Source organism: Mycetomoellerius zeteki, unplaced genomic scaffold (assembly GCF_001594055.1).
Source record: "Mycetomoellerius zeteki isolate Tzet28-1 unplaced genomic scaffold, Tzet1.0 scaffold81, whole genome shotgun sequence".
Taxonomy (NCBI): Eukaryota; Metazoa; Arthropoda; class Insecta; order Hymenoptera; family Formicidae; genus Mycetomoellerius; species Mycetomoellerius zeteki.
Window position 1 is genome coordinate 468,786 of NW_017257841.1, and position 14,008 is coordinate 482,793.

At 30.7% G+C, this 14,008-nt stretch overlaps 2 protein-coding genes across 2 annotated transcripts; one reads left to right on the top strand and one right to left on the bottom strand.

Moving 5' to 3' along the window:
• Positions 1-374: 374 nt before the first annotated feature.
• On the top strand, positions 375-3,344 carry Rad51D (Rad51 recombinase D). Its single transcript, XM_018459240.1, has 5 exons — positions 375-534; positions 1,810-1,919; positions 2,085-2,295; positions 2,514-2,690; positions 3,020-3,344. The coding sequence occupies exons 1-5, from the start codon at positions 391-393 to the stop codon at positions 3,341-3,343; spliced, it is 966 nt and encodes a 321-aa protein (XP_018314742.1). The 5' UTR covers positions 375-390; the 3' UTR covers position 3,344.
• A 4,337-nt stretch (positions 3,345-7,681) lies between these two features.
• Positions 7,682-8,131, bottom strand: LOC108729873 (THAP domain-containing protein 5-like). The gene is made up of 3 exons (XM_018459215.1): positions 8,067-8,131; positions 7,822-7,962; positions 7,682-7,747 (listed from the first exon to the last, which is right to left on the bottom strand). The coding sequence occupies exons 1-3, from the start codon at positions 8,112-8,114 to the stop codon at positions 7,682-7,684; spliced, it is 255 nt and encodes an 84-aa protein (XP_018314717.1). The 5' UTR covers positions 8,115-8,131.
• Positions 8,132-14,008: the final 5,877 nt, after the last annotated feature.

Sequence of the window (14,008 nt, forward strand, 5' to 3'; positions counted from 1 at the left end):
GGGGATAAAATTTACCTCCACAACCGACTTTTCACCAATCAGCTCTCGGTGTCAAAGCGCTATTGCTCGTATAAGGATCCGGGCTAAGTATTCAATTTTTGTAAGGGTTAAAAGAAATTTTGTAACAAATTAAATAAATAATAAATGTAGGTAAGACCTTATAAGAATATAATATTATTTAATATTTTAAGTGCTGCAGTTGCCCGTATGAGGATCTGGGCTAATACTGGCCAATTAATCACTTATTTTTAATTAATATTAAAAGATTTGTTGAATGATTATATATAAATTGGTCACTATAAGTATTACATTTCTATAAGATTCTTTCTGAAGGGAAAATTTTTGAGCTGATTTTTTGATTCTTTTGCAGATATTCGGTAAAGGTGAAAAATGGCAAAACTGAACGCAGATGTTCATCCAAGTTTATTGGAAACTGTAACGGAGAATTTACGGCGGAGAAATGTGGTCACAATCGTGGATTTTGTCTCAACGGATCCAATTAAATTAACGAATATTACCGGTCTTTCGCACACGGTGCGTATTTCGTAAAAAAAAGATAAAGTAAAAATATTTTCGAAAATGTTACCGGAGAATAAGCGCCGTTTTTAGACATCAAGAATTGAAATAGATGAAAAGAAATTGGGACGTTTTCTTTTTTATGCCCGTTTCTATCAATGTAAATTAATTTTAATTTTGGTTCAACTTGTTCTTCATCTTTTTTTTTATTTTGGAACTAGAAAAAGTTGAAAAGTTAGTTGAACTGAGAATAAAATTAAACTACATTGGTGAAAATGGGAATTAATAATTTTAAAAATATATGTGATACATTTGAAATGGCTTCAATTAATTCAATGATAATTCTAATGATAAGATATTTGATTTAAAAATTAGTATCTTTCGATCGATATCCTGGCGGAAAATCTTTTACGAAAAACTACATAGATTGAGGCAAGATTTTAGAAATTATTATGCGGGGTCTATTAATAATGAGTGATAGCAGTAGTGGATTAAGGAGTAAGTATAGAAATCGACGATCATAGTTGATTAACCTTCTTACATTCGACTATGATTGGTTGATTTCTACGCCTATTCCTTAATCCTCTACTGTTACTGCCCATTGTAGATCACGCATTAGATTTTTCATAGATAGAAAGTTTTTCCAAATAAAAGTTAAATGAGTTAATATCTTGGCGGAAAAAAATTTTTACCAAAAAGTACAAAAAAACTACATAGATTGAAACAAGATCTTAGGCCGGAATCAGACTATGCATTGAAGATTGAGATTGAAGATTGAAAAATTCAAATTTGACCAATCGAAACGAAAGGAGCTAAAATTTCTTTGTCCTTATTGGTCAAATTTTAATCTTCAATCTTCAACCTCAATCTTCAATGCATAGTCTGATTCCGGCCTTAGAAATTCTTAATTTTTCATAGATATTCGTAGTGGGACGTAGAGCGGTATTGTTTGTTTCAAAAAATTTTTAAATCCTCCGCCCTCAAACAACGCCACTCTACGTCCCACTACGAATATTTACGAAAAACTAAGAATTTCTAAGACAAAAAACCTCACTCTACTTCCCACTACGAATATCTATGAAAAATTAAGAATTTCTAAGATCTTATTTCAATCTATGTAGTTTTTTTTGTACTTTTTGGTAAAAATTTTTTTCCGCCAAGATATTAACTCATTTAACTTTTATTTGGAAAAACTGAATGAAATATATATAATAAATAAAAAATAAGAAATTGAAAGATAGTTGTTTTGCTTACTCAATATTCATAAATTCAATCAAATATTATTATTTGTAGGATGTGTTGCAAGTGAAGCAATATATATTGAAGAAGTTCGGTGGCATAAAGAAGAATGCAACACAACTCCTTGCGATAGAACGTAATGTAATTCCGATCAGCGTAACGTGGTACGTTTACAAGTTATCCCTTAATTGAATTCATTGTGATTAATAAAAATATGTGATGAGAAATTTAAAAATACAAAAATAAATCATACAATGCTTTTAGATAGAGGAAGAAGAGAGAATGTACTTTTTGATTTTTAATTAATAATGTCTCATATTCTCGAATAGTTTGGACGAATTGCTGAGAGGTGGCCTGTATCCCGGACAGTTATGCGAATTATGTGGACCTTCGGCCTCCGGGAAGACTCAATTATGTTTCACAATAGCAGCTAACGTCGCCAGCCGGTCGGACGGCATTGTATGGTATTTTGACACAAAGAAAGATTTCTGCAGGTTGCGATATGAGGGAATTATGAGAGCGAGAAATTTTGAGCAAAAGGTAATAACATTAACTGCAAATAGCAATAAAAATATCAACGTGTATTCGTATATCTATCACAATTATAGCAGTATAATTGAAAAGTAATCCTTAAAAAGAAAGAAATAAATAACTGAATAAATAACAGATTTGTAAAATAAACTTTTTATGTAATTAATTATCTTTAAAATGCTACTGATTTTACTGTGAGTTCTGAAAAGCAATTTTCTTTCTCACAGATTATAGAAGATGCATTGCGCAGTACAAAAATTTATCAAACCCGTTCCTCTCACGAATTGATAAAAGCTTTGCGACAATTGGTAACTCTTTGCAAACAGAAGCAAAATGAAGCGTCTTTTGAAGAAAGAAAGGTGCTCCTCGTGATCATCGATTCTTTACCGGCAATTATCTTCAAGGTGCCTTAGAAAATAAATTTTTATTGGTGATCTGTATAACATTCCAAATATATTATTGATGAAACCTTATATTATTGTTATATCAATGTCAAAAATAACGATTAACACACACACACACACACACAAATTAAGGAATAATAATGTTTCTTGTCTATTTGATAATTCAAATATTAAATTAATTCATATTATTTATAGTATTAAGATAAATAATAATTTGAGAATTCGATGTTAATATTAATATAATATTTATATTAATTCTGTGATATTGAAATTAATTTATATGTGAATGTGCTCGTATTTTTTGAATAATCGGTCATTTCTTCTTTAAGGTAACACGAAACGCGCAACAAAGTGATAACGAGACAACTTATGAGCTCGAAGATTTGGCCGAAGTATGTCGATTCCTTACAATGGAGTATCAAGCAGTTGTAATTACTGTGAACATAATCACCCGATGGAATTCTCCAGGACAAACGGATTCTACTGATATAATACCAGCGTTGGGAAAATATTGGGCAAGAATACCAGCCACGAGATTGATGATAACAAGGTTACATGGTGAAATCCGGAAAATTAATGTTTGGAAGGATTTAAGATTAATCGAAAATTCGTCCTGCACTGTAACTATAAACGATATCGGAGTCACATCATAATTAGCCGTTGTAAACTAAGATTTAATTGTTATGTTATGAAACCTCATTTGTTAAATTATTATGTACGAATATTTCTCTCCGTTATTTTATAATACGTATTTTCATATCTTATAAGTACAATTAACAAATAATTGTTATTATAATTAACAAATAATTGTTGTAGAAGTATTTCGTATTAATTCTAAGTACTACGACAGACAAATTACATCATCTTCAATCGAAAACAAGTACGACGCGTGCATTCTCAATATATGATACAAAGACTATAAAAGGAACCAGAGTTTGTTAGATGTTATAACAAATTGTAAGGACAAGAAGAAAGTAATAATTTTACCAAATGTTTTAATAATTTGGCCAAATTATTAAATAGTGTTTTTATAAAATTTCAATTTAAATAACTATTTAGTATCAAAAAATTCTATGTAAAATCCTTCAAAAAGAATTTTACATAAATAAAAATAAGATTTAAATATCACATAGAAATTTTTTTTTTTTGAAGTATAATTTAATCTAAGGTAGGATCCGATTATTAAATGATGTATCATTAAATGATACTGTTTTCCGAGATCTAATGTCAATCAGATTTACATGTATTGCATAAATTATAATTTTTTCCAAAGCTCGTGTCTTATCTAGTCTGGTAAATGTTTTTAATTTATTATCGGTTACACGTATTGTGTGGGTACATTACCATTTTGTCTGCAAAATATAAACAAATAAAAAATAAGTTTGATTAAAGAAATCGAAATTGTTCTAAGTAAATATCGCAAAAACTAATTTTTCAATAAAAAGTTATTATATAAATTACTGTGAAACAATAATAAATACATATGTATACATCACATAATTTTGTTGCTGCGCTTTATCACACTTTTTCATTAATATAAGGTTGATCCTAATCAGACATATATATATATGTTAATATATATATGTGTATATACATATCAATACAACCTTATATTAAGGAAAAAGTATACATGTATATATATTTATGTATATATAATTATGATTTTATAATTAAAAAACTAATGAAATTGTTGAAACAGTAAAGGAATTTCCTGTTAAAGCCGTCAGCTCGAATTTTACAAAAATCTGCTGAGAAATTATGTTAGATTCTTTAATATGATTGATTCTTGCTTTTCGTTTTTTACTGGATCTAAATGTATTACCAATTGTATTAAAGAATCTTACAACAGTTGCAAACCTTGAATTTGTACTAAACGCAGCTATTGTAAGTCGATAGACTCTGTCGGTAAAACACTAAGCTTAATCGGATAAAAGTGGCATGTATCTACTGAATCTACTGAATTTTTCTAATCGAGTTTGCTATCAATCTGCTGGTATTCTGTGGACAATTTGCTTACTGGGTAATTAGAGATATAGAATCATTGAAGTTAATATGCAACAATTAATTTTTTTATCTCTAAAGAAAAAGAAAGAATCGATGATAATTAAAATATGTATAGGAGAAAAATATATGTATACGCGCTATTTCAGATTCCATTATAAAATCGTGAAATCCCAATGACACGCAATCGATTTTGTTATCTACAATATATACACGTGAATCTTTTCGATTCGAAAAATCTTCTGTTAACAGTTTAATTTGGAAATTGGAATTCGTTTCTTTAAGTGCTATGATTGGCCAGTTTCATAACATCGACGTTGTAACTTCGGCGTAAATCAAGCCGTGTAAACGTAGTCTTTGACAAACTTTATCTAAGCTGCGTTCAGAAACATCATCCGAATGCCCCCAAGTATCGTTTTATCCTTGTTGTTCACCCAATGTGAAACAAGGATAAGATGATACACGGGGGTACCCAAATGATGTTTCCGAATGCAGCCCTATAGAGATATGTCACAGTTATACATCAACTAACATTCTTGTCCTTGGATCATCGAAGCAGCAGTTCCCGTACGACTACAGAAGTTAAGCATCGTTGGACGAGATTGGATGGGGTGTGACCGCTTAGAAAGATAAGGAAATTACTTCCTAAATGAGAGAAAGCGTTTTTTTTTCAATTATAATTTTGTCGTGTGTATTCCGAAATATGTTGCAAATCAATAATATTATTTTAGCAATAAAGTAATTTAATTAATTTTATATAATAAATTTATTTTGATGGTTTTCTTTGGGCGTTAACCTTCAATTGAGTGTAATCTTCAGTTAACGGTCCGAAATCACACCTAAATTTGAATGTTTTTTAAAGTGTTTAACATCCAAATTTGAGCGTTCTTTTTGAGTGTTTAATGCCCAAAATTGAGGGTTTTTTTTCGTAAGCAAGAAGACTAGAGACCAGGAGAGTCAACTCGCGTGGTGGGGATAAATCAAAAAACGTCCGCGGCTATTCACACGATGTGCAGCGGCACTGCGCATTGTGTGGAAGTTCGATATAAGAGCGACAAAGTGACGATTATAGAACGACAGAGCGACGACTATATAGAGCGACAGAGAGGACTAATGAAGCGCAAGAATGGGGGAAGTTATCCGTTGCCACTTTTTGCCTCACCCCCACTACCGCTATTGGCACGAGTTGACTCTCCTGGTTCTAGTCTTCTTGTTCGTAAGGGAGCACAAGTTAAAACAGGTTTCACTTTAGTTTATTGCACTAATTCAGAACTAGTTTAGAATTCTTGGAAAAAGAACAGACCTTAAGAAAGATGGAATAGAATACATCCAAATCAAATGCCAACAGCTTATTTAAAAGATGCGTTTCCGAGATGTGCACTCTTGGGTCGTCGAGTGGCTTGCTGCTCGGTGCGATGGATTCGTGATCTGTAAATTCGTGTTCGATCCCACTTGCGCCCATATACGCGATTTTTCGCGTTTAGGAAGCCGAAAATGGCTCCAAATGGCTCCATCTGTTGATTAAGAGAAGTTAAAAAGGCTTAAGGCCGTTGCGAATTGTACGAAGAGGTCTATGAGATTTCTAACTAACGAAATCTTAATTTTCCATTTACATTCGATTTGAGACCTCTGCTCCCCGAGAAGGTTATTCATTACTTTCTGCATGGTACTGTAACTCTATATTTGACTCTATATTCGCAAAACCAATCAAGGGGAAATCAGAAGAAAGAAAGAAAGATGTGCACTCTTTAGTCATTTGAACCAAATTCTAATAGAGCAGAATGGTGTGTGTGTGTGTGTGCGTGCGCGTGCGTGTGTGTGTGTGTGTATGTGTGTGTGTGTGAAATTTACTGAATTATATATATTTTAATAAATTGTGATGCTCATAAAATAAAATGAAAATAATTGTTAATATGGCTCAATTAGAATAAATCAATAAATAAAAGAAGGGCAACGAGCCAATTATACTGTAAGATATTTAATAATCGTACATATACAAACGTTTCGACACCGATCGGGTCATTTTCAATGTAAAACAACAAAACATTATTACATAAATTATCGGAAATTTTTGGTCACATTATAATGTCCAATATGCGGTCCATATTTAAAATATCTTAAAGGTGATCTCATCTCACTTTTCACAATTCTTAAATTATCTTAATGATGTAAGTTAGACGCCGAGAAGAAAACGCAATCAACAAAGTTATGTATGATAAAAAGTAAGCCATAATACTGTTGGATATATCTTCGACGATGTACAGCGACGTTAACTTACATCATTAAGACAATTTAAGAATTGTGAAAAGTGAGATCACCTTTAAGATATTTTAAATATGGACCACACACTGGACATTATAATGTGACCAAAAATTTCCGATAATTTATATAATAATGTTTTGTTGTTTTACATTGAAAATGACCCGATCGATGTCGAAACGTTTGTATATGTACGATTATTAAATATCTTACAGTATAATCTCGTTGCTCTTCTTTTATTTATTGATTTAAAAAAAATGTCTTTTAGGATTATATATAATAATTGTATTTTAACCATTTTTAGATTAATTGCGAGTCTGATTTTTTTTTTTTTAAATGTAGAGGAAAATGGGGGAACTGTGTGCAGCGTAATTGTGCGCATCCTGATTTGATACTTTTTCAATGGATGAAGACATCACTGTGATGAAATTTTTACGCAGAAGGTCGTCCTCTTAAGATACAACTACAAAAGATACGACGTAAATACGTTGCTAACCAGAGAAATACAAAAAAGTGAAATCACATCTTTTCTTTTTTGATATTTTTAATTTGTTTGTTTAAAGTTGCATACGTTATTAAAGTGAGGAGTCTCGCCACACTCCTTAGTAGCTTTCTTTTGGTTAACTGAATTCTGCAATTGAAAAACTCAGACGATTAAGATTCTGGATCGTGCAATTCAATCTTCTTCCATTAATATATATAGTATTGCGGTTTGAAAAATTTACCAATTCTTAAAGCACCGATCGGTCAAAACCGACTATTACTACTTGAGCAGGCGTTGCATTTTCATCACGATTCTGAAAGGAGCGAAAAATATTAATCTTGACAGTGATAGGTTAAAAAAATGTGGTTAATTTTTGTCGAAAGTAACCTTGTACAGTGATTTTCGTCTAGGTGGGTTGATTCGTGGCGGGGGGTTGGGCACATCGAAAAGCGTTGGGACTGCATTCGGTTTAAGTTTTCTCCAGCCATCAATGCGGTGGGCTTCGAATTGGGAATCTTCAAAATGTACCTTGAAACAAACAAAAAATATTATTAGCGTTGAGTATTAGGCCATTGTGTGATATGATAAAAAAAAATTATATTTTTTTTTATCATATTTATTTTGATACTTACCTCACACAATCGCGAAAAGGTGGTTGGTGTCCACTTATCTCGTCGCATATTGTCAACCCATTTTGTCCCACGTTTACCCTTCGGGAACGAGAAGAACCTATAGCCCTTGTCAACCCGATTACTGCAATTAACTGCGTCACAGCCAGGTATTTTTTAAATGCAAATACTTATGCCCTTATACAATTTATTTCTGCAACAAGAAAATAACGTCTTGATTGTTATCTTTCTGAGACATAAATATTTGCCGATAAAAAGAACAAATTTCTATTCTGACACAGAAATTAATTATTTTCGTATTTGTGTGAATGTCTTTTTTTTTTAAATGGAAAAATACATATTTTTTGGATTAAATGCAGCGACTTTCGATCAGCATTGTAACACTCGCTGTAGTCACACTCGCTGTAGTGGCACTTATTTGGCATGAAAATGGCGGATAGGAATACTCCCATTTATAGTGCCTTAGCATTACTCTTCTTTCATTTGTGAACTGATCCTTTACATCAGAACATGCTCATCATTTTTATCTTCATAGAAAATGTCATTTTAAATTCGCTTGTCGTTACAGATGTACAATATTCTAACGGCGATTTTGTCTCTATAATGTAAACAATAATCTAGTGATATTTACATCTTGCCATAAAAATATTCTTTTTAAGTTATTCTGTTTTTATATCCCTCCTAAGAGAGAGATATATCTGATATCTTATTGCAGACGTCCTATTAGGATTTTATTTTATATAAGAAAAAATATTTCAACACACAATATAAAGATCAATTACATATATGTGTTAAAATATGTTCACAAAACATATTTTAGAAAAGGTTAAATTTATTTTGTAGTCAAAATTATAATAGAAATATATCTTTAGATGTTTAATTATATGATTTTATAATTAACATATTTAAGGGCCACTGTCACCAAGCTCAGTTAACTTAACTGAGCCAATTAATCGATCGGAATTGATCAATCTGTCAATTCTTCAAACAAAATGACAAATGCGATTGGTTAATTCCGATGGATTAACTGGCCTAGTTAAATCAACTGAGCTTGGTGAGGGCCAATTTCACCAACCACGGTTAGATTAACCGACGGTTAAAGTTAGCAGGGTGACCAACAGACACATATTTTCTCGTAACCTCTTGGCTCTAACCTGAAATTTGTGGGAAGCAATAAACAGTGTATTATACATGTGAAAAAAAGTTTAAAAGGTAATATAAATATATATAATATGTTTCTTTATATAATATAAAATGACATTATAAATTTTATTTTTTTTTACAGATTAAAACATGCAAAGGCAAAAGAATTTTTCTAACGCAGATAAAGAATCTTTATTAGATTTAATATTTTTACAACGTGATGTCATTGAAAACAAAGAAACTGATCGTTCAACACTTGTAAAAAAGGATGAATTATATATATTTATATTACCTTTTAAACTTTTTTTCACATGTATAATACACTGTTTATTGCTTCCCACAAATTTCAGGTTAGAGCCAAGAGGTTACGAGAAAATATGTGTCTGTTGGTCACCCTGCTAACTTTAACCGTCGGTTAATCTAACCGTGGTTGGTGAAATTGGTCCTGACAGTAGCCCTAATTCAATATAATTATATATATTTAAATATATTATATATTATACAAACACGTTATTGAAGATATGTTGGGTCATGTTGCGCGGGAATTTGCCTAGTTTATATCGTGCACTTGATATACGAATACTAACTAATAACTTTCTATTGAATTATCTTAATTTCGGCGAACCGTGTAAACATATACATGATATGTGTATTTAATTAATCATTTTGATGCATATTCTACCAATTTAGTACATCATTCTTTAAATACATTGCTGAAATTAAAATAATGTAATAGAAAGTTACTAGTTAATACGCGTAACAAGAATGCTCGGTATTAAAGTGGGTCAATGGGCCTGTTCTTTTTAGCTGAACTTTAGCTGAACAGTTTATCTTTCTTCCTTTTCTCTTCAGGAGGAAAGAAGGAGAAAAAGAAAGATGAAAAGGTGCAAAAGTTCAGCCAAAAAGAACAGGCCTATTAATTCGCAATCACGGTTGCCATCTTCCAGTTTTCAGCCAGAAAATCCGGTTTTTCGATGAAATCTTCGGCTCTCCGGCACGATTGTTAGGTCCCGAGCACTGTAGGCTGGGATCAGAAGGTTCATGCGCTGAAAATTTCATATTTCGACTGGAGGCCTGCCGATTGTTTCATTAAAAAAAAAGAGAAAAAAAGGCGCAGGGTTTAATTCGTGTTTTGCGACCATTGTTACAGACTTTCTTTTTGTCATTAATATTTGACCGACATAAAGTGTCAACACAATCACAGAGATCTTTTTATTATTATTACAATAATTACAATTATTACAATAATTACATACAGTGCGAACAGAATGACACACAAATTTTTTTATTATTCGTAAAATAACGTAAACTGCAAACATAATCACAGACTTTCTTATTAATTTCCACGTAATTTAAATATCCAATTAATAAATACCCCACGCGAGCGAAAAACTGGAGATTTTTCCCGTCTGCTGGAGAACTGGAGATTGGTCCCGAAAACTGGAATCTCCAATTGAAATCTGGAGACCTGGCAACCGTGCTCTCCGGGAAAAAATTCTCTAAGTAACTGCACAAAATTTTGTTGACCTTTTTTTAAGTGCACGCCTCGATTTTTCTTCGGTATTTGGAAAAATATTTCCAGCAGCAGGTAGAAGAGTCAAATCTGATACCTTTTTTAAATTTTAATAATGGCTAATAATTTTAATAATTGATCTCCAAATCCGATGATTTTTTTTTTAGAGGACGTATTACAAGATAGTTTTAATTTCGACAATTTCGGCAATTTCGATAACTATAAGTTATCGATCTCCGGCAAAATAATTGGATCTTTGACAGGAAAAACATTAGGCCGGTTACATGACAATTTTCATAAAAAAAGAGGGGGTAATGTTGGTATGCTAGATCTTTCTTAATCTGAAAAGTTATCAAAATGTAATTGATTATCGTCAATTATGTGCTAGATTAGACTAGTATTTTCAATTGATTTCTATAATATTATTTTTGTAAATATGTTCTTATATGTAACTTTATATATCACAGCTGACATCTTACATTTACCATATTTAATGTATTTGCATTCATATATGTAATTCAAAAATGAAAAATAATTTTTATCGATATATATTTATACATATAAATCAAAATATAAATTATTTGAGCATTATATGGATATTATGTGATATAACTATATACAATAAAAACGTAATTAAAAATACTAAAATGAAACATTTTTTATGATTCCGATGAATAATCACACTAAATCATTTAATAACCCTTAAGTCAATTTAAATGAAAGTTAGTATATCGATTTTAACATTAAATGTTTAACAATAAATTTTTTGAAAACTTGTACATTTAAATGCATATTGTATATTTGTACATATAATGCATACACGGTAAAAGATATTTTGTGTTAAAATGAATCCTTGTTAAAATTTTTTTGTTGAATTTTTAACATATTCGGGTGTTAATAATTTAACATAATGTGATTGTGTTATTTGAATATTTTGTGTTAAATCAAAATTTTACATTTCTCATAGTTAAAATAACACACTTTATAGATAAATATAAACAAATAACATAAAAATAACAGTAATTATCTGTTTTATATATCTCATATGTTAAATATCACAGAAGCAATTAGGCATAAGAGGCATATCTGTTAAATCTATATATTGCATATGTTAAATATCACAGAGGCATGTTACGCTCATTGTGTTAATTTTTTTACATAATATTTGTGATACTGTCTAATATATTCATCTTATGTTAAATTAACACAAAAATTTGGGTGGACCGTTTGGGACATGTGAAATATGTTAAATTTAACATAAAATTTTTATTGTATATATCACATAATTGAAACACAGAAAATAACAGTAAAACAAAGATGACAATGTCACAAGGAATTATTTCTCTATTTATTTCTATCTATATTACCAAACGTGCACTGTAGAAAAATATATATAGTGTTCTGGGTCTGATTATGTATGTACATTTATAACTTTTCATGCCTTCTTTCGTTGGTCTTCGAATCTTTAGAGGATACATTTTTCTGACTGCTACTCGCGTTATGAATAATGACAATATTAAGATAGGCGTATATCGTTTAAAATTAACGATATTCTTCAAACTTCTGAGCTGCATTAATCTCAGGTATGTATTTAAAACAATGTTATACACGCATATGTCATTTAAAAGTTAAATGTTTCCTGGAAAATACTGTCCTTCTTCTGAATTATGTTTTTAACACTGAAATTGGCTAGAGCAATTTCGCTCATATAAGATTGTGAATTAGAAATAATCGTTAATAATCGTTATAGAATAGAATTTATTATACCAGCATTTACATAGCCAAGAAGGAGACTTTAAATTCTTACCTCATTCATCCTTCCATACTTTTCATATACGCGCTCTTATTTAACTATTTTACTATTTAATTATTTACTTTTACTTTCTACCTCTATCTTTATCTTTAGCATTGCCGCTGTCCGATTAATAATTGTTATAAAACTCATTTGTACTTTATATATTTTGAGATATAGAAGTTAGATTCATATGGATGGAAACGTATTCGGCGAATATATACAAAAAAGACGAGGGATCAAATTATCTAGGCTTAGAAGGTTGACCAGCATCACAAAGTTAAAAGCTGACAATTATTTATGAGATTTATATTAAATATAGATGTATATGTCAGTTTAATCTACTAAAAATGGATTCGGATAAATCGAATCGTCAAGAAATCAATGAAAACAGTGGAAATCCATTACGCATATTAGCAACGATGTTGAAAGAGTATTCTGAACAACTACTTATTTTGCTTGAGGTACAGTTATTAAAGGAATTCTCCCTGACTGAAGTTGTTCCCTTAACGTTATTATAACCAAAAATGTTTATTGAAAGCATGATGAAGATTCATGCAAAATGCACGACAGCTATTTTAAAAAATCCTACTTACCTAAGAAAGCTTGTTTACAAATACAATTCTGGCGACAAAGAAGAGGAATATATTTTTTTTAATAATATGTATGTTTTTTGCATACTGAGAATGACTAAAGATGATCACGCCTGCAGTGAAGGATTTAATCGCAATTATGAGGAATAAATATCGTATATCTGATACGAATCCTTTTGATCCACTAATAATTACTGAAAGGAAAATAGCAATCTCTTATTCAAGTATATCTATATATCTGCTGTTATCTTAATTTTATAGCATTACTTCTCCTGTCACTAAAATATTACTTAAATGGAATCTCACTAATATCTTTTGTTCATCGTGATTAGCTTTAATTATTCCCATAATTGAGTCAGAGTATAAAACCCCACTTGCATTGCTTCTTGCCATGGCTGTTGCATTAGATAACAATAACAAACCTTCTTATGTATTGTATCAACGAATTCTTGCATTATACACTTCCGAAATATTCTCTAGGAGATTTAAACTAGCGGTATGCATATATTGGGGTATTATATATAAGGAAGAAGATAGCTATAGATTTGCTTCTTATTTTACTAAACTTCGTGAGGAAGCTATAAAGTTAATATCATCTGTTAAGGTAAATGATACAAGCGTAGAATATACGCTTTCTCAAATATAGACGTGCATAATTATATTCTCTATTGCTGAAAAAAATTAATAACACCTCGAGAAAAAATGTTTCACATATAATTATATATAATTATGTAATTTTATGTATAAATAGTAATTATATGTAACTATAGTGTTATGTCCAGACTCCACAGTTCTTTTCTTCGATTAGAATTTTCGTCATCACCATAAAGATTATTATCGGTAGACCATCTGTTTCTACCAAGGGAGTTACGATAGTGACGAGCCAATTAACACTCGTTTTTTG